Source organism: Staurois parvus, unplaced genomic scaffold (genome assembly GCF_062004578.1).
Source record: "Staurois parvus isolate SC_StPar_1 unplaced genomic scaffold, SC_StPar_1.0 ptg001582l, whole genome shotgun sequence".
NCBI classification, from domain to species: Eukaryota; Metazoa; Chordata; class Amphibia; order Anura; family Ranidae; genus Staurois; species Staurois parvus.
The window spans coordinates 88,819-107,500 of NW_028319378.1; the positions used below are offsets into that span (position 1 = coordinate 88,819).

The following is an 18,682-nucleotide window of genomic DNA, read 5'->3' on the forward strand; positions in this document are numbered from 1 at the left end:
GGTGTGGGACCCATCCGTGGTATGGGATGCCCGGGGACATTCCCAGTTAACCAAGGTTTAACTGGAAGGTGGTGGTGCTGCACTGCGGACGGTATGGTTGTCTCCGAGCTGGTTGGTTGCGGCTGGAGGCCTAGTGTATATGGTTGTCCGCAGGTGCATTTTGGATCGTTTGTGGGTGCCTTTGAAGACCAACAACAATTCTTTGGTTTTCCGTTAAGGAACGGTTGATGTATGTTAAAATGTGAAGTTGTTAATAAAAGGCCATGTTGGCCATTTACTCCAAATGGTGTCATGTTTTTTGTAAAGTTTATTTGGTTAAGGGGGGGGGGGGGGTGGTATGGATAGGTAATGGTGGAAGTCGGAGTGGACAAGCCTATCTATGGTGCATTAGTCATGCCTGCCATGCCATTGACCAACACATCACCATCTCCCTGCAAAGTTCTTCTCCACGTTGTTCCTGCTCTTTCTTGCTTTGCTACCATTTTGCAAAAACATTAATGTGGTTATGGGGAAGACGAAGCCCCACTTGTGTGTGTTTGCCTGAAAAGCCGTTCTGTGTCCAATAAGAGTGACAATAACTTGATTAGTTGTATTTATCATTTTCACACAATTAGCACAAGCAATACAATCCCGGCTCACTGTGTATTATAACTTCCGATTGGTTTGCAGATCAATAAAACGCCAAAACTCGGCTGCTGGATCTTATTAGCAGCAAATATCTAAATGATTTCAATTGTGATTGGAAGTTGATCTGAAGGCGCTCAGTACCTGACTTACACACAAATGTACACATCACAACGAATTAGCCGCTACCAGATCCTTGGAGGTTCCATAATGGAGTTCAGTCGCTGAGAACAGAACTCTTACAGAATTACAATCTCTGGATAAATATTACGATTCAACTCAAAGCAGTGACTGGATTAGGAGGACAGGACACCCCATAGAACAAAGACTCTCCAATCCGCACGTCTCTCTCAACAACCCTTTATGAGCTCAGCAGCAAATTCACAGCTTTCCCATCTATGTAAAGAAGCTGCCAAGAGATATATGGAAGGTGGAAAGATGCAGCTGTTGGACTGTCAGCCTTACATGGACTTCCCTACTGGGAATGAGAAACCAGAGAGGAGTATATAACCAGGGAGGAGCATGTTACCAGAGAGGAGCATGTAACCAGAGAGGAGCATGTAACCAGGGAGGAGCATGTAACCAGAGAGGAGTATATAACCAGAGAGCAGCATATAACCAGAGAGGAGCATGTAACCAGAGAGGAGCATGTAACCAGAGAGAAGCATGTAACCAGAGAGAAGCATGTAACCAGAGAGGAGTATATAACCAGAGAGCAGCATATAACCAGAGAGGAGCATGTAACCAGAGAGGAGCATGTAACCAGAGAGGGGCATGTAACCAGAGAGAAGCATGTAACCAGGGAGGGGCATGTAACCAGGGAGGGGCATGTAACCAGGGAGGGGCATGTAACCAGGGAGGAGTATATAACCAGAGAGGAGCATGTAACCAGGTAGGAGTATATAACCACAGAGGAGCGTGTAACCAGAGAGGAGCATGTAACCAGAGAGGAGCATGTAACCAGAGAGGAGCATGTAACCAGAGAGGAGCATGTAACCAGGGAGGGGCATGTAACCAGGGAGGGGCATGTAACCAGGGAGGGGCATGTAACCAGGTAGGAGTATATAACCACAGAGGAGCGTGTAACCAGAGAGGAGCATGAAACCAGAGAGGAGCATGAAACCAGAGAGGAGCATGCAACCAGAGAGGAGGGGAGGAGCATGTAACCAGGGAGGAGCATATAACCAGAGAGGAGCATGCAACCAGAGAGGAGCATGCAACCAGAGAGGAGGGGAGGAGCATGTAACCAGGGAGGAGTATATAACCAGAGAGGGGCATGCAACCAGAGAGGAGTATATAACCACAGAGGAGTGTGTAACCAGAGAGGAGCATGCAACCAGGGAGGAGCATGTAACCAGGGAGGAGCATGTAACCAGGGAGGAGCATGTAACCAGGGAGGAGCATGCAACCAGAGAGGAGCATATAACCAGAGAGGAATATGCAACCAGAGAGGAGGGGAGGAGCATGTAACCAGGGAGGAGTATATAACCAGAGAGGAGCATGTAACCAGAGAGGAGCATGTAACCAGAGAGGAGCATGTAACCACAGAGGAGCGTGTAACCAGGGAGGAGCATATAACCAGAGAGGAGCATATAACCAGAGAGGAGCATGCAACCAGAGAGGAGCATGTAACCAGGGAGGAGCATGTAACCAGGGAGGAGCATGTAACCAGAGAGGAGCATGAAACCAGAGAGGAGCATGAAACCAGAGAGGAGCATGCAACCAGAGAGGAGGGGAGGAGCATGTAACCAGGGAGGAGCATATAACCAGAGAGGAGCATGCAACCAGAGAGGAGCATGCAACCAGAGAGGAGGGGAGGAGCATGTAACCAGGGAGGAGCATATAACCAGAGAGGAGCATGCAACCAGAGAGGAGGGGAGGAGCATGTAACCAGGGAGGAGTATATAACCAGAGAGGGGCATGCAACCAGAGAGGAGTATATAACCACAGAGGAGTGTGTAACCAGAGAGGAGCATGCAACCAGGGAGGAGCATGTAACCAGGGAGGAGCATGTAACCAGGGAGGAGCATGTAACCAGAGAGGAGCATGCAACCAGAGAGGAGCATGTAACCAGAGAGGAATATGCAACCAGAGAGGAGGGGAGGAGCATGTAACCAGGGAGGAGTATATAACCAGAGAGGAGCATGTAACCAGAGAGGAGCATGTAACCACAGAGGAGCGTGTAACCAGGGAGGAGCATATAACCAGAGAGGAGCATATAACCAGAGAGGAGCATGTAACCAGAGAGGAGCATGTAACCAGGGAGGAGCATGTAACCAGGGAGGAGCATGTAACCAGGGAGGAGTATATAACCAGAGAGGAGCATGTAACCAGGTAGGAGTATATAACCACAGAGGAGCGTGTAACCAGAGAGGAGCATGCAACCAGAGAGGAGCATGTAACCAGGGAGGAGCATGTAACCAGGGAGGAGCATGTAACCAGGGAGGAGCATGTAACCAGGGAGGAGTATATAACCAGAGAGGAGCATGTAACCAGAGAGGAGCATGTAACCAGAGAGGAGCATGTAACCAGGTAGGAGCATGTAACCAGGTAGGAGCATGTAACCAGAGAGGAGCATGTAACCAGAGAGGAGCGTGTAACCAGAGAGGAGCGTGTAACCAGAGAGGAGCATGCAACCAGGGAGGAGCATGTAACCAGAGAGGAGCATGCAACCAGAGAGGAGCATGTAACCAGAGAGGAGCATGTAACCAGAGAGGAGCATGCAACCAGAGAGGAGCATGCAACCAGGGAGGAGCATGTAACCAGGGAGGAGCATGTAACCAGGGAGGGGCATGTAACCAGGTAGGAGTATATAACCAGGGAGGAGCATGTAACCAGGGAGGGGCATGTAACCAGGGAGGAGTATATAACCAGAGAGGAGCATATAACCAGAGAGGAGCATATAACCAGAGAGGAGTATATAACCAGAGAGGAGCATGTAACCAGAGAGGAGCATGTAACCAGGGAGGAGTATATAACCAGAGAGGAGCCTGTGACCAGAGAGGAGCATGTAACCAGGTAGGAGTATATAACCAGAGAGGAGCGTGTAACCAGAGAGGAGCATGTAACCAGGTAGGAGTATATAACCAGAGAGGAGCGTGTAACCAGGTAGGAGTATATAACCAGAGAGGAGCATGTAACCAGAGAGGAGCATATAACCAGAGAGGAGCGTGTAACCAGAGAGGAGCATATAACCAGAGAGGAGCGTGTAACCAGAGAGGAGCGTGTAACCAGAGAGGAGCATGTAACCAGAGAGGAGCATGCAACCAGAGAGGAGCATGTAACCAGAGAGGAGCATGTAACCAGAGAGGAGCATGTAACCAGAGAGGAGCATGCAACCAGAGAGGAGCATGCAACCAGAGAGGAGCATGTAACCAGAGAGGGGCATGCAACCAGAGAGGGGCATGCAACCAGGGAGGGGCATGTAACCAGGGAGGGGCATGTAACCAGGGAGGGGCATGTAACCAGGGAGGGGCATGTAACCAGGGAGGAGTATATAACCAGAGAGGAGCGTGTAACCAGGGAGGAGTATATAACCAGAGGGGAGCAGTAACCAAAGACAATCATGCAATGAGAGAGGAGCATGTAAGCAGAGAGTAGCCCGTGACCAGAGAGGAGTGCGAAGCCAGAGAAGAGCTTGTAACTAGAGATGAGAATGCAACCAGAGAGGAGAATGCAATGACATCAATGTTGGCAGTTACTGATTCGCTTCTGTCCATGCAACCTGAGAAGAGCATGCAACCAGAGGGGAGCATGTAACCACAGAAGAGCATGCAATGAGAGAGGAGCATGTAAGCAGAGAGGAGCCTGTGACCAGTGAAGAGCTTGTAACTAGAGATGAGAATGCAACCAGAGAGAAGCATCGATGGACTGACATCAATGTTGGCAGTTACTGATTCACTTCTGTCCATGCAACCCTAGAAGAGCATGCAACCAATGAGGAGCATGGAACCAGAGGGGAGCATGTAACCAGAGAGAAGCATGTAACCAGAGAGAAGCATGCAATAAGAGAGAAGCATGTAACCAGAGAAGAGCATGCAACCAATGAGGAGCATGCAACCAGAAGGGAGCATGTAACCAGAGAGAAGCATGTGGCCAAAGAGGTGTTTGAAACCAGATGCACCAGAGAAGAGCATGCAACCAGAGAGATGAAACCAGAGAGGAGTATACAACCATACAGGACTATGCACAGGTGCGGACTGACAACTCATGGGGCCCGAGTTCCCAAATGGTCAGTTCGCCCCTGACTATGCATCAAGAGAGGAGTATGGCTCAATAAGGGGTGAAGCCAAGAGGATGACAACCCTGGAGCGTGCACCTTCAGAACGATGTCTGCAGCGGTAGCTCCCATATTTCTGGTCGGAGAGAGTCCTTACCTTCAGCTCCAGATCTTTATAAATCTGAGGTCTCAGGAGGCTGAGTAGATAGGACGCTCTGGAGAATTTAAAACCTAGAAGAAGCAAGACAACAGTCTGTAGAGGAATGCACTGCTGATCCCTGTATCCTATGTATCATCCTATCGGTTATATCATCCGAAGTATCCTACACATCCTATCACTTGTGACTACTGTTCAGGTATTGTGACTGCTGTAGGTGCAGCTATGGTCTGAATCCAATAGTTGGCGGGGGGGTGCCACCATTTATGCCCGAATGCATGATTGGGGGAATCTAGTGCTTTCTCTTAGCAGAGCTCCACCCCATTCACTAAGCTAAAAACTTCCCTCTGCAGACTTCATTATCCAATCATATGCTAACAAAACTACTGTTTGATTCTTTTCATTTTCCCGGCCCGTAATTGGGTATTCTTTGCAAGGAGTATTCTAGTAAATCGGGTCAATACCAATAAAAACAACCCATCCAGTAAAACACAAACTTACACTCTCTTCAGTAAACATAAAGGAGGGATTCTCAGGTTCCAAATACAGATGAAGTATTGAGATTATTATCAGGAATGGACTTCTTCTTTCCCTTCCTCTATAACCTGGAGAAAAGTAGACCTCTTCTTTTCCTCTCTCTATAACGTGGACAAGAGTAGACCTCTTCTTTTACTTACTCTATAATCTGGAGAAGAGTGGACAATTTTTCCTACCTCTATAACTCAGAGAACTGTGGACCTCTTCTTCCTCTTCCTCTAAAACCCTGAGAAGAGTAGACCTCTTCTTTGTCTTCTTGTATAACTTGGGGAAGAGTAGATTTCTCTTTTACTTCCTCTACAACCTGGAGAAGAGTAGATCTCTTTTTTCCCATCTTCTATAACCTAGATAAGAGCAGAACTCTTCTTTTCCTTTCTCTATAAACCAGAGAAGAGAAGACCTCTTTCTTTTTCTTTCTTCTATTTCCTAGAGAAGACCTCTTCTTTCCCTTCCTGTATAACCTGGAGAAGAGTAGACCTCTTCTTTTCCTTTCTCTGTAACCTAGAGAAGAGTAGATTCTCTTTTACTTCCTCTACAACCTGGAGAAGAGTAGATCTCTTTTTTCCCATCTTCTATAACCTAGATAAGAGCAGAACTCTTCTTTTCCTTTCTCTATAAACCAGAGAAGAGAAGACCTCTTTCTTTTTCTTTCTTCTATTTCCTAGAGAAGACCTCTTCTTTCCCTTCCTGTATAACCTGGAGAAGAGTAGACCTCTTCTTTTCCTTTCTCTGTAACCTAGAGAAGAGTAGATTCTCTTTTACTTCCTCTACAACCTGGAGAAGAATAGATCTCTTTTTTCCCATCTTCTATAACCTGGAGAAGAGTGGATCTCTTTCTTTTTCTTCCTTCTATAACCTAGAGAAGACCTCTTCTTTCCCTTCCTCCCTGTATAATCTGTAGACGAGTAGATCTCTCTTTTGCTTCCTCTATAATCTGGAGAAGAGTAGACCTCTTCTTTTCCCTCCACTATAACCTGGAGAAGATTATTTCTGTGTTTTAAAGAATACAATGTAACACTGAGGAGAGGGGAATCTACCTGGAATGATCTCTTCTGTCACTGCGGCTCCTCCAATCACATGTCTTCTTTCGAGAACCACAGCACTCAGTCCAGATTTCTGCAGATAAGCCGCCTATACATGACAACACATGGTCAGGATTTTGTTCTCCCTGTACAGAATACTCATAAAAGCCCAAGTAATGGGTGTTAATGGGGGGAGAAGGTCATGGACTCCTATATACAGGATGTCAATGAGGGGAGCAGGTCATAGTATCCCATGTAATTCATGTTAATGGAGGGACAGGTCATGGTATCCAATGCAATGGGTGTTAATGGGGGGGAGGGCCATGATATCCATATATTGGGTGTTAATATGGGGGAACAGGCCATGGTGTCCAATGCAATGGGTGTTAATGGGGGGGGGGGCAATGATATCCATATATTGGGTGTTAATATGGGGGAACAGGCCATGGTGTCCAATGCAATGGGTGTTAATGGAGGGGATGGGGGGGCAATGATATCCCATATATTGGGTGTTAATATGGGGGAACAGGCCATGGTGTCCAATGCAATGGGTGTTAATGGAGGGGATGGGGGGGAATAATGTCCTATATATTGGGTGTTAATAAGGGGGAACAGGCCATGGTATCCCAAGTAATGGATAGTAATGGGGGTCAGGCCATGGTATCCCATATAATAGGTGTTAATGGGGGAATAGGCAATGGTATCCCATATATTGGGTGTTATTGGGGGGGGGGCAGACCATGGTATCCCTAGTAATAGGGGTCAGGCCATGATATCCCATATAATGGATAGTAAAGGGGAGACAGGCCATGGTATCCCATATATTGGGTGTTAATGGGGGGAACAGGCCATGATATCCAATGCAATGGGTGTTAATGTGGGGGGGGGCATGCTATCCCATATATTGGGTGTTAATGGGGGAATAGGCCATGATATTCCATATGTTAGGTGTTAATGGGGGTCAGGCCATGGTATCCCATATAATATGTGTTAATGAGGGAATAGGTCTTGGTATCCCATATATTGGGTGATAATGGGGGGAACAGACCATGGTATCCCTAGTAAGGGGTGTCAGGCCATGATATCCCATATAATGGATGGTAAAGGGGAGACAGGCCATGGTATCCCTAGTAATGGGGGTCAGGCCATGGTATCCCATATAATAGATGTTAATGAGGGAATAGGTCTTGGTATCCCATATATTGGGTGTTAATGGGGGGAACAGGCCATGGTATCCAACGCAACGGGTGTTAATGGGGGGGGCATGATATCCCATATATTGAGTGTTAACGGGGGAATAGGCCATGGTATCCCATATATTGGGTGTTAATGGGGGGGGGGGCATGATATCCCATATATTGAGTGTTAATGGGGGAATAGGCCATGGTATCCCATATATTGGGTGTTAATGGAGGGAACAGGCCATGGTATCCCTAGTAATGGGGGTCAGGCCATGATATCCCATATAATAGGTGTTAATAAGGGAATAGACCATGGTATCCCATATATTGGGTGTTAATGGGGGGAACAGGTCATGATATCCCATATAATGGATGGTAAAGGGGAGACAGGTCATGATATCCCATATATTGGGTGCTAATGGGGGGAACAGGTCATGATATCCCATATATCGGGTGTTAATGGGGGGAACAGGTCATGATATCCCATATATTGGGTGCTAATGGGGGGAACAGGTCACGATATCCCATATATTGGGTGCTAATGGGGGGAACAGGTCATGATATCCCATATAATGGATGGTAAAGGGGAGACAGGTCATGGTATCCCATATATTGGGTGTTAATGGGGGGAACAGGTCATGATATCCCATATAATGGATGGTAAAGGGGAGACAGGTCATGGTATCCCATATATTGGGTGCTAATGGGGGGAACAGGTCATGATATCCCATATAATGGATGGTAAAGGGGAGACAGGTCATGGTATCCCATATATTGGGTGCTAATGGGGGGAACAGGTCATGATATCCCATATAATGGATGGTAAAGGGGAGACAGGTCATGGTATCCCATATATTGGGTGCTAATGGGGGGAACAGGTCATGATATCCCATATAATGGATGGTAAAGGGGAGACAGGTCATGGTATCCCATATATTGGGTGCTAATGGGGGGAACAGGTCATGATATCCCATATAATGGATGGTAAAGGGGAGACAGGTCATGGTATCCCATATATTGGGTGCTAATGGGGGGAACAGGTCATGATATCCCATATAATGGATGGTAAAGGGGAGACAGGTCATGGTATCCCATATATTGGGTGCTAATGGGGGGAACAGGTCATGATATCCCATATAATGGATGGTAAAGAGGAGACAGGTCATGATATCCCATATATTGGGTGCTAATGGGGGGAACAGGTCATGATATCCCATATATTGGGTGTTAATGGGGGGAACAGGTCATGATATCCCATATAATGGATGGTAAAGGGGAGACAGGTCATGGTATCCCATATATTGAGTGTTAATGGGGGAACAGGTAATGCTATCCCAAATCTGTCCTCCAGACCGGTCAGTTCCTATCGGCAGCCAGTTTGGCCGGAGCCATTTAATGAACAGAAACTGAACCCGGATAAAGGTAACAATTTAGGGATGACATTTCAGAAGGAGATTTGTAATCATTGTAGTATTTGACCAATCAAATGGCAGATGATCCGGACTTTGGAGCAAGCTATGCAGTCAGTGTATCGGGTAACAAATTACGGCACATATACTGTGAATGATTGACTTCATTACTTCTTCCATGTTGTCGGCAAATCGTTCTCTACGGCCGACCCGTCTCGTATCCGCAGCTCAACATATGACTAAGCTACAATGAACATTTCAAAGCTTCAGGATTACAACTTACCGCCACGAGACCATTGTGTCCTGTAATAGAAGAAAAGAAAAATAATGAATACTAAAAGAAAAAAATACTCTTTTCCAAATTTTTTAATTTTTTAAGACTTAACTCCAGGAATTAGACAAAACGTCCCCCTGCAGTGGGTCCAACACCCCCAGCCCTCCCAGAACCCATCACCACAAGGGTTACATGCTTGTTTATTCTGGGGGTGCAGAAACAAGGTGTAATATCTATCTTCCTGGATTCATGCGACCAGCCAAGCACTGCCAACACCCTGAAGCACCCCCAGGCGCAGTGCCAAGCTTGCCTCCTCCATGTACAATGCCAGGTAAGAGCCCTTCTCCTCCCGGAGGCTCCATTCACATCTGAGTGTCTGAGGAACATTCTCCTTTACTTCTTCAAGGAACAATACCCTGTAGGCAGGTGAGGTTAGTTAGTTTTCCTCCAGGTAGCTCTGTGTCAGGACAGTGTCTGGTTACAGAAGGGAGGGTCTTCAGGTGCTCGGCCCCTTTTTGAACCCTCTTGTAGTGATGTAATGGGGGAGTCCATGTCCACATGTACACTGTAAGCCAGCTTTGGAGGAACCCTAGTGCAGTTGGGGCATGGAAACCAAACACCCCATATCTCTGCAGATGTAGCCAGCCATTGGAGGCCCTGGACAGGGCAGGAGGCCGAGGAGAAGTAGACCTGCACCCAGGAGCGCTGGCAGTGGACTACCTAACCCTTATGGAGGTGGGGGCTAGGGCAGGCCAGGAGCTCCATGAGTGAGGCTATCCCCGTGAGGGATACTGGGAGAGGTGTACCTATGAAGGAGGTGGCGACAGTAAGCACTAATGACGCTGGGTGGAGAGAGACTCTTTGAGGGGAAAATGACTTGCTTTATTGCCTGCACAATGCTTTCACATGTTCCTACTTCAGACCGTCCACTAAACGTGAATGTATGTACTGTCAAGTGACCCCAGATAGTATGTAGATGTGATGTGACTGTTTGGGCCATTTTCCAAGAACCACCAGTAAAGTGCAGCAACCTTTGTTATGTGTGCAAAATTCCTTCCTTTGGGGATATAAAGATTAACAGCCAGGAATGTAAGGAGGAGGCCTCAGGCATGGAGATGGTGGAGGGTACACAGTCAGTAGGAGGGTCACCATTCTAGCAAGGACAGGAGCTGGGACTTGTACTCCTGGCATCAACATCCAACCCAGTGGTCTCCAAACTGCAGGCCAATGGCCCGATGTAACCCTTCGCTAGTCTTTATCTATTCCTCCCACCGACACCAACAACGAGGCATAATTCCTCCCACTGACACCAATGATGGGGCACTATTCCTGCCACTGACACCGATGATGGGGCACTATTCCTCCCACTGACACCAACAACGAGGCATAATTCCTCCCACTGATACCAATGATGGGGCACTATTCCTGCCACTGACACCGATGATGGGGCACTATTCCTCCCACTGACACCAATGATGGGGCACTATTCCTCCCACTGACACCAATGATGGGACACTATTTCTTCCATTGACACAAATGATGGGGCACTATTCCTCCCACTGACACCAATGATGGGGCACTATTCCTCCCACTGACACCAATGATGGGGCACTATTCCTCCCACTGACACCAATGATGGGGCACTATTCCTCCCACTGACACCAATGATGGGGCACTATTCCTCCCACTGACACCAATGATGGGACACTATTCCTCCCACTGACACCAATGATGGGGCACTATTCCTCCCACTGACACCAATGATGGGGCACTATTCCTCCCACTGACACCAATGATGGGACACTATTCCCCCCACTGACACCAATGATGGGGCACTATTCCCCCCACTGACACCAATGATGGGGCACTATTCCTCCCACTGACACCAATGATGGGGCACTATTCCCCCCACTGACACCAATGATGGGACACTATTCCTCCCACTGACACCAATGATGGGGCACTATTCCTCCCACTGATACCAATGATGGGGTACTATTCCCCCCACTGACACCAATGATGGGGCACTATTCCTCCCACTGACACCAATGATGGGGCACTATTCCTCCCACTGACACCAATGATGGGGCACTATTCCTCCCACTGACACCAATGATGGGGCACTATTCCTCCCACTGACACCAATGATGGGGCACTATTCCTCCCACTGACACCAATGATGGGGCACTATTCCTCCCACTGACACCAATGATGGGACACTATTCCCCCCACTGACACCAATGATGGGGCACTATTCCCCCCACTGACACCAATGATGGGGCACTATTCCCCCCACTGACACCAATGATGGGGCACTATTCCTCCCACTGACACCAATGATGGGGCACTATTCCTCCCACTGATACCAATGATGGGGTACTATTCCTCCCACTGACACCAATGATGGGGTACTATTCCTCCCACTGACACCAATGATGGGACACTATTCCTCCCACTGACACCAATGATGGGGCACTATTCCTCCCACTGACACCAATGATGGGACACTATTCCCCCCACTGACACCAATGATGGGGCACTATTCCCCCCACTGACACCAATGATGGGGCACTATTCCTCCCACTGACACCAATGATGGGGCACTATTCCTCCCACTGACACCAATGATGGGGCACTATTCCTCCCACTGACACCAATGATGGGGCACTATTCCTCCCACTGACACCAATGATGGGGCACTATTCCTCCCACTGACACCAATGATGGGACACTATTCCTCCCACTGACACCAATGATGGGGCACTATTCCTCCCACTGACACCAATGATGGGGCACTATTCCTCCCACTGACACCAATGATGGGACACTATTCCCCCCACTGACACCAATGATGGGGCACTATTCCCCCCACTGACACCAATGATGGGGCACTATTCCTCCCACTGACACCAATGATGGGGCACTATTCCCCCCACTGACACCAATGATGGGACACTATTCCTCCCACTGACACCAATGATGGGGCACTATTCCTCCCACTGATACCAATGATGGGGTACTATTCCCCCCACTGACACCAATGATGGGGCACTATTCCTCCCACTGACACCAATGATGGGGCACTATTCCTCCCACTGACACCAATGATGGGGCACTATTCCTCCCACTGACACCAATGATGGGGCACTATTCCTCCCACTGACACCAATGATGGGGCACTATTCCTCCCACTGACACCAATGATGGGGCACTATTCCTCCCACTGACACCAATGATGGGACACTATTCCCCCCACTGACACCAATGATGGGGCACTATTCCCCCCACTGACACCAATGATGGGGCACTATTCCTCCCACTGACACCAATGATGGGGCACTATTCCTCCCACTGATACCAATGATGGGGTACTATTCCTCCCACTGACACCAATGATGGGGTACTATTCCTCCCACTGACACCAATGATGGGACACTATTCCTCCCACCGACACCAATGATGGGGCGCTATTCCTCCCACTGATACCAATGATGGGGTACTATTCCTCCCACTGACACCAATGATGGGGCACTATTCCTCCCACTGACACCAGTGATGGGGCACTATTCCTCCCACTGACACCAGTGATGGGGCACTATTCCTCCTCCTGCTGTCCACCAACCCTGATGCAATGTTTATTCTCACTGATGCTGGGCCCAGGACATCTTCCATCCCCACTGGCCACAGTCTAACCCCCTAAAATCTGAAAGATGATTGGCCCTTTGTTTGGAAAGTCTGATCTAGCCAATCGCAAGCCCCTACTTACCACATGACCACTCCAGTGTGAACAGACACCTTTTAAAACAAAGGAATTTTTAATGTTGAGTGTCTCTTAGCTTGGAGCTACAAAACACTCTGATGTGGATGGGACCCAACACTCCCGGGATGTGCAATGCAGGACACTCCGGGGATGTGCAATGCAGGACACTCCCGGGATGTGCAATGCAGGACACTCCCGGGATGTGCAATGCAGGACACTCCCGGGATGTGCAATGCAGGACACTCCCGGGATGTGCAATGCAGGACACTCCCGGGATGTGAAATGCAGGACACTCCCGGGATGTGAAATGCAGGACACTCCCGGGATATGAAATGCAGGACACTCCCGGGATGTGCAATGCAGGACACTCCCGGGATGTGCAATGCAGGACACTCCCGGGATGTGCAATGCAGGACACTCCCGGGATGTGCAATGCAGGACTCTCCCGGGATGTGCAATGCAGGACTAGGACCGGTTGAGCAGCAAAGAGGACCAGTCACACAGTGGGGAAAGACGCCTGCATGAGTGAGTGGATGTGACACCATTTCTTGCCTCGTACACAGAATAAGCAATTACCCTTGCAGTGCGGAGGAGGGGCCACTACAAGGTGAGTTTGTTTCAGGTGACTGGTGTCAGCTCTAGGTTGGTCCATACAATCGAGGCCAGGGGTCATCAGCCCAATGGTTTTATCTGCAGTCATGCCGTGGTAAGATCCTGGACCCTCATCAGTGCCTGAAAACCAGCCGTGTTGTCACCATGAAATGTTGTGCCGTTGGAATAGAACTGGTCAGCGGTGAGAAGATCAGACATTGGAATGCAGATGTAGGAAGAATAATTCATCCCCGGAATAATCCAATATTCGTCTTCCAAGTCGTTTCCATGTCTCTTCCTCGGGCTCCGGGACAATGACATTCCTGCTGTGACAAAGCTAGAACAGCCAATACGGGTTCTGCACTGAGCAGATATTGGATCCAACCCAACCATCTCCTCCTCTGAGGAACTCACTAGGAGGCTCCCGGCGATGTTCTCTGACTAAAATCCAATTATATAGAAGACTATTAGAGGGAAACTGCGTTCCATCGGCACCTCTCCGCTCTGAGCTCATCCAGGGACAACTGTCTGCCAGACAAACCCACCAGAGATGACCTGGAGAAGATGACCTGGAGAAGATGACCTGGAGAAGATGACCTGGAGAAGATGACCTGGAGAAGATGACCTGGAGAAGATGACCTGGAGAAGATGTCCTGGAGAAGATGTCCTGGAGAAGATGTCCTGGAGAAGATGTCCTGGAGAAGATGTCCTCATCATGACCCATATTGTCCATACAGTACAATCAGTCCCTTCTACACTGAGGGGCCGGGAACCCTAAACCAGAGAAAACGGTCAATCAACATGGAGTTCTGGAAGGATGATGACATTTGTGTCCAGATAGCTGTTTGTTGTTTTCTTTTTGGACAGAAGCTGAGTAGCAGCCTGTGAGTGAGGCGGGAGTTCACCTCAGGATGAGCTGGGAGGCACTAGCAGGTCAGGGCTTCTCCCACCTCTCCAGAAACCTGAGAGCTTTCTGCAGGAGGGGTGGAGGAAAGGAGGAGGCCCAGATCTGCATGTTTGAAGGATCCTGGCCAATCCCCTGGCAGGAGGCTGGGCATGGTGACCAGGACAACCCTCAAGTGTGGCAGAGCCTGGGAGGAGTCATGAGAGTGTCAGGTGGAAGATGGTATCAGTGGGAGGAATAGTGTCCCATCATTGGTGTCAGTGGGAGGAATAGTGTCCCATCGTTGGTGTCAGTGGGAAAAATAGTGTCCCATCGTTGGTGTCAGTGGGAAAAATAGTGTCCCATCGTTGGTGTCAGTGGGAAAAATAGTGTCCCATCGTTGGTGTCAGTGGGAAAAATAGTGTCCCATCGTTGGTGTCAGTGGGAAAAATAGTGTCCCATCGTTGGTGTCAGTGGGAAAAATAGTGTCCCATCGTTGGTGTCAGTGGGAAAAATAGTGTCCCATCGTTGGTGTCAGTGGGAGGAATAGTGCTCCATCGTTGGTGTCAGTGGGAGGAATAGTGCTCCATCGTTGGTGTCAGTGGGAGGAATAGTGCTCCATCGTTGGTGTCAGTGGGAGGAATAGCGTCCTATCGTTGGTGTCAGTGGGAGGAATAGCGCCCCATCGTTGGTGTCAGTGGGAGGAATAGCGCCCCATCGTTGGTGTCAGTGGGAGGAATAGCGCCCCATCGTTGGTGTCAGTGGGAGGAATAGCGCCCCATCGTTGGTGTCAGTGGGAGGAATAGCGCCCCATCGTTGGTGTCAGTGGGAGGAATAGCGCCCCATCGTTGGTGTCAGTGGGAGGAATAGCGCCCCATCGTTGGTGTCAGTGGGAGGAATAGCGCCCCATCGTTGGTGTCAGTGGGAGGAATAGCGCCCCATCGTTGGTGTCAGTGGGAGGAATAGCGCCCCATCGTTGGTGTCAGTGGGAGGAATAGCGCCCCATCGTTGGTGTCAGTGGGAGGAATAGCGCCCCATCGTTGGTGTCAGTGGGAGGAATAGCGCCCCATCGTTGGTGTCAGTGGGAGGAATAGCGCCTCATCGTTGGTGTCAGTGGGAGGAATAGCGCCCCATCGTTGGTGTCAGTGGGAGGAATAGCGCCCCATCATTGGTGTCAGTGGGAGGAATAGCGCCCCATCGTTGGTGTCAGTGGGAGGAATAGCGCCCCATCGTTGGTGTCAGTGGGAGGAACAGCGTCCCATCGTTGGTGTCAGTGGGAGGAACAGCGTCCCATCGTTGGTGTCAGTGGGAGGAACAGCGTCCCATCGTTGGTGTCAGTGGGAGGAATAGCGTCCCATCGTTGGTGTCAGTGGGAGGAATAGCGTCCCATCGTTGGTGTCAGTGGGAGGAATAGCGCTCCATCGTTGGTGTCAGTGGGAGGAATAGTGCCCCATCATTGGTGTCAGTGGGAGGAATAGTGCACCATCATTGGTGTCAGTGGGAGGAATAGTGTCCCATCATTGGTGTCAGTGGGAGGAATAGTACCCCATCATTGATGTCAGTGGGAGGAATAGTGCCCCATCATTGGTGTCAGTGGGAGGAATAGTGCCCCATCATTGGTGTCAGTGGGGGGAATAGTGTCCCATCGTTGGTGTCAGTGGGAGGAATAGCGCCCCATCGTTGGTGTCAGTGGGAGGAATAGCGCCCCATCGTTGGTGTCAGTGGGAGGAATAGCGCCCCATCGTTGGTGTCAGTGGGAGGAATAGCGCCCCATCGTTGGTGTCAGTGGGAGGAATAGCGCCCCATCGTTGGTGTCAGTGGGAGGAACAGCGTCCCATCGTTGGTGTCAGTGGGAGGAATAGCGTCCCATCGTTGGTGTCAGTGGGAGGAACAGCGTCCCATCGTTGGTGTCAGTGGGAGGAATAGCGTCCCATCGTTGGTGTCAGTGGGAGGAATAGCGTCCCATCGTTGGTGTCAGTGGGAGGAATAGTGCCCCATCGTTGGTGTCAGTGGGAGGAATAGTGTCCCATCATTGGTGTCAGTGGGAGGAATAGTACCCCATCATTGATGTCAGTGGGAGGAATAGTGCCCCATCATTGGTGTCAGTGGGAGGAATAGTGCCCCATCATTGGTGTCAGTGGGGGGAATAGTGTCCCATCATTGGTGTCAGTGGGAGGAATAGTGCCCCATCATTGGTGTCAGTGGGGGGAATAGTGTCCCATCATTGGTGTCAGTGGGAGGAATAGCGCCCCATCATTGGTGTCAGTGGGAGGAATAGTGCCCCATCATTGGTGTCAGTGGGAGGAATCCGAGCTCAGAAGTCCCCTGTTGGTAAGGCCGCAGGACAATCAGGTACAGCGGGTTATGCTGCTGCCTTTAGGAGATTGGACAGCCCAGTTTGACCCCTCCCACTCCCAGCCTGCCTCTGGTTTTTGCTAGAGTCCTGGGAAAATGGACAATTTCTCTCTTTTTTTACATTTCTGTGAAGATTCCTTCTATAATTTAGTACGTTTTCCTCTGGAGCTGCAGTCACTTTGTAGCTTTCCGGATTGGCTGATGTGGATTCTGTATCTTGGCCCAGCTGAGAGGAATAATGCGACCCTTCCAGTGGTGATCTGACCACCATGACAGGTAGCCCAGCAATATAATTGGTGTCAGTAGCATGGACCCCGGAACTCCGCAGGCATCGTCAGACGGGCCAGAACTCAGGGAACCCCTGGCAACCTCTGGAGGAACTCTGGGGTTCCATGGATGAAATTGGTTGCCTTCTGGGGTATTCCCGCTGGAGGGGCCGATTCCCGCTGGAGGGGCCAATTCTGCTGGAGGGGCCAATTCCTGCTGGAGGGGCCAATTCTGCTGGGAATGGCATGCTGCCTGGATCCTGTCTTTCTGCCACTGATGAACTGCTGGGGGTGTTGCAGGACCTTTTCTGGACCTTCATCTGGGATGAGTAGGACTTTATTCCTTGCATACAGAAAGCCTGTCAGTGCTGATCCTGGCATCCCCTGGGGGGGGGGGGTAATATCTGTGGATCTGGCTGCAACACTTTTGGTTGCACCTCCAGTGGCAGGAAAGTGGGCTGTGCAGGATTTACAATGGGCAGTCATGTGACCTTCCTGTCCCCGTGTCTCCTCTATGGTGGCCACACTACGATTCATTCTGCTACCAATCGAGATTCAGACACAATTTGCGGGATTTGGATGCATCTGAACCTCCGAATCACAATAGTAACAAATTTCAACAAATCCCAAATAAATGATAACGAAAACGACAAATTCCTTTGTTTCATTCAGATGACATCATTCCATAGTTCGGGGGGTTTGTTAATGTTTGAAGCATCCGAAGTAACGATACAACGAATGATCCAAATCGATTCACATCCATTCATTTATATTCTAGTGATCTTCTAAGACTGAGAGACCATCTTCTCTTCTAGGGTCCCCCCCGGCTGGCGCTCCTGGCCCCTCCCCCCTGTCGGGTTCCCCTACAACAAGTAGCTTGCTATGGGGGTACCCGCTGCTCTGTGTGTCGCAGCTCTGCTCTGCCCCGCCCCTTCTCCTCATTGGCTCACTGGCTGTGATTGACAGCAGTGGGAGCTGATGGCTCCCACTTTTCTCCCGGCCAATGAGGAGACGGAGTCCTGGGCTAGCCGAGACCTCAGTGCACATTGCTGGATTGAGAGGGGGGTTTAGGAGAGTATTGGGGGGGGGGGCTTAGGTGAGTATTGGGGGGGGCTTTAGGTGATTATTGGGGGGGGCTTAGGTGAGTATCGGGGGGCTTAGGTGAGTATTGCGGGAGGGGGGCTTAGGTGAGTATTGCGGGGATTCTTAGGTGAGTATTGGGGGGGGCTTAGGTGATTATTGGGGGGGGCTTAGGTGAGTATTGCGCGGGGGCTTAGGTGAGTATCGGGGGGCTTAGGTGAGTATTGGGGGGCTTAGGTGAGTATTGGGGGGGCTTAGGTGAGTATTGCGGGGGGGCTTAGGTGAGTATTGGGGGGGGCTTAGGTGAGTATTGGGGGGCTTCGG

General features: G+C 49.8%; 1 protein-coding gene across 1 annotated transcript in view; it reads right to left on the reverse strand.

Annotated features, from left to right (window-relative positions):
• Positions 1-18,682, reverse strand: part of PYROXD2 (pyridine nucleotide-disulphide oxidoreductase domain 2) — a 103,849-nt gene that overhangs the window by 81,111 nt on the left and 4,056 nt on the right. The window contains exons 2-4 of the mRNA XM_089662889.1: positions 9,433-9,452; positions 6,575-6,668; positions 5,001-5,074 (exon numbers count right to left, since the gene is read on the reverse strand). Of these exons, the coding sequence (XP_089519015.1) occupies positions 5,001-5,074; positions 6,575-6,668; positions 9,433-9,452 (188 nt within the window). The remainder of the gene's footprint in view (positions 1-5,000; positions 5,075-6,574; positions 6,669-9,432; positions 9,453-18,682) is intronic.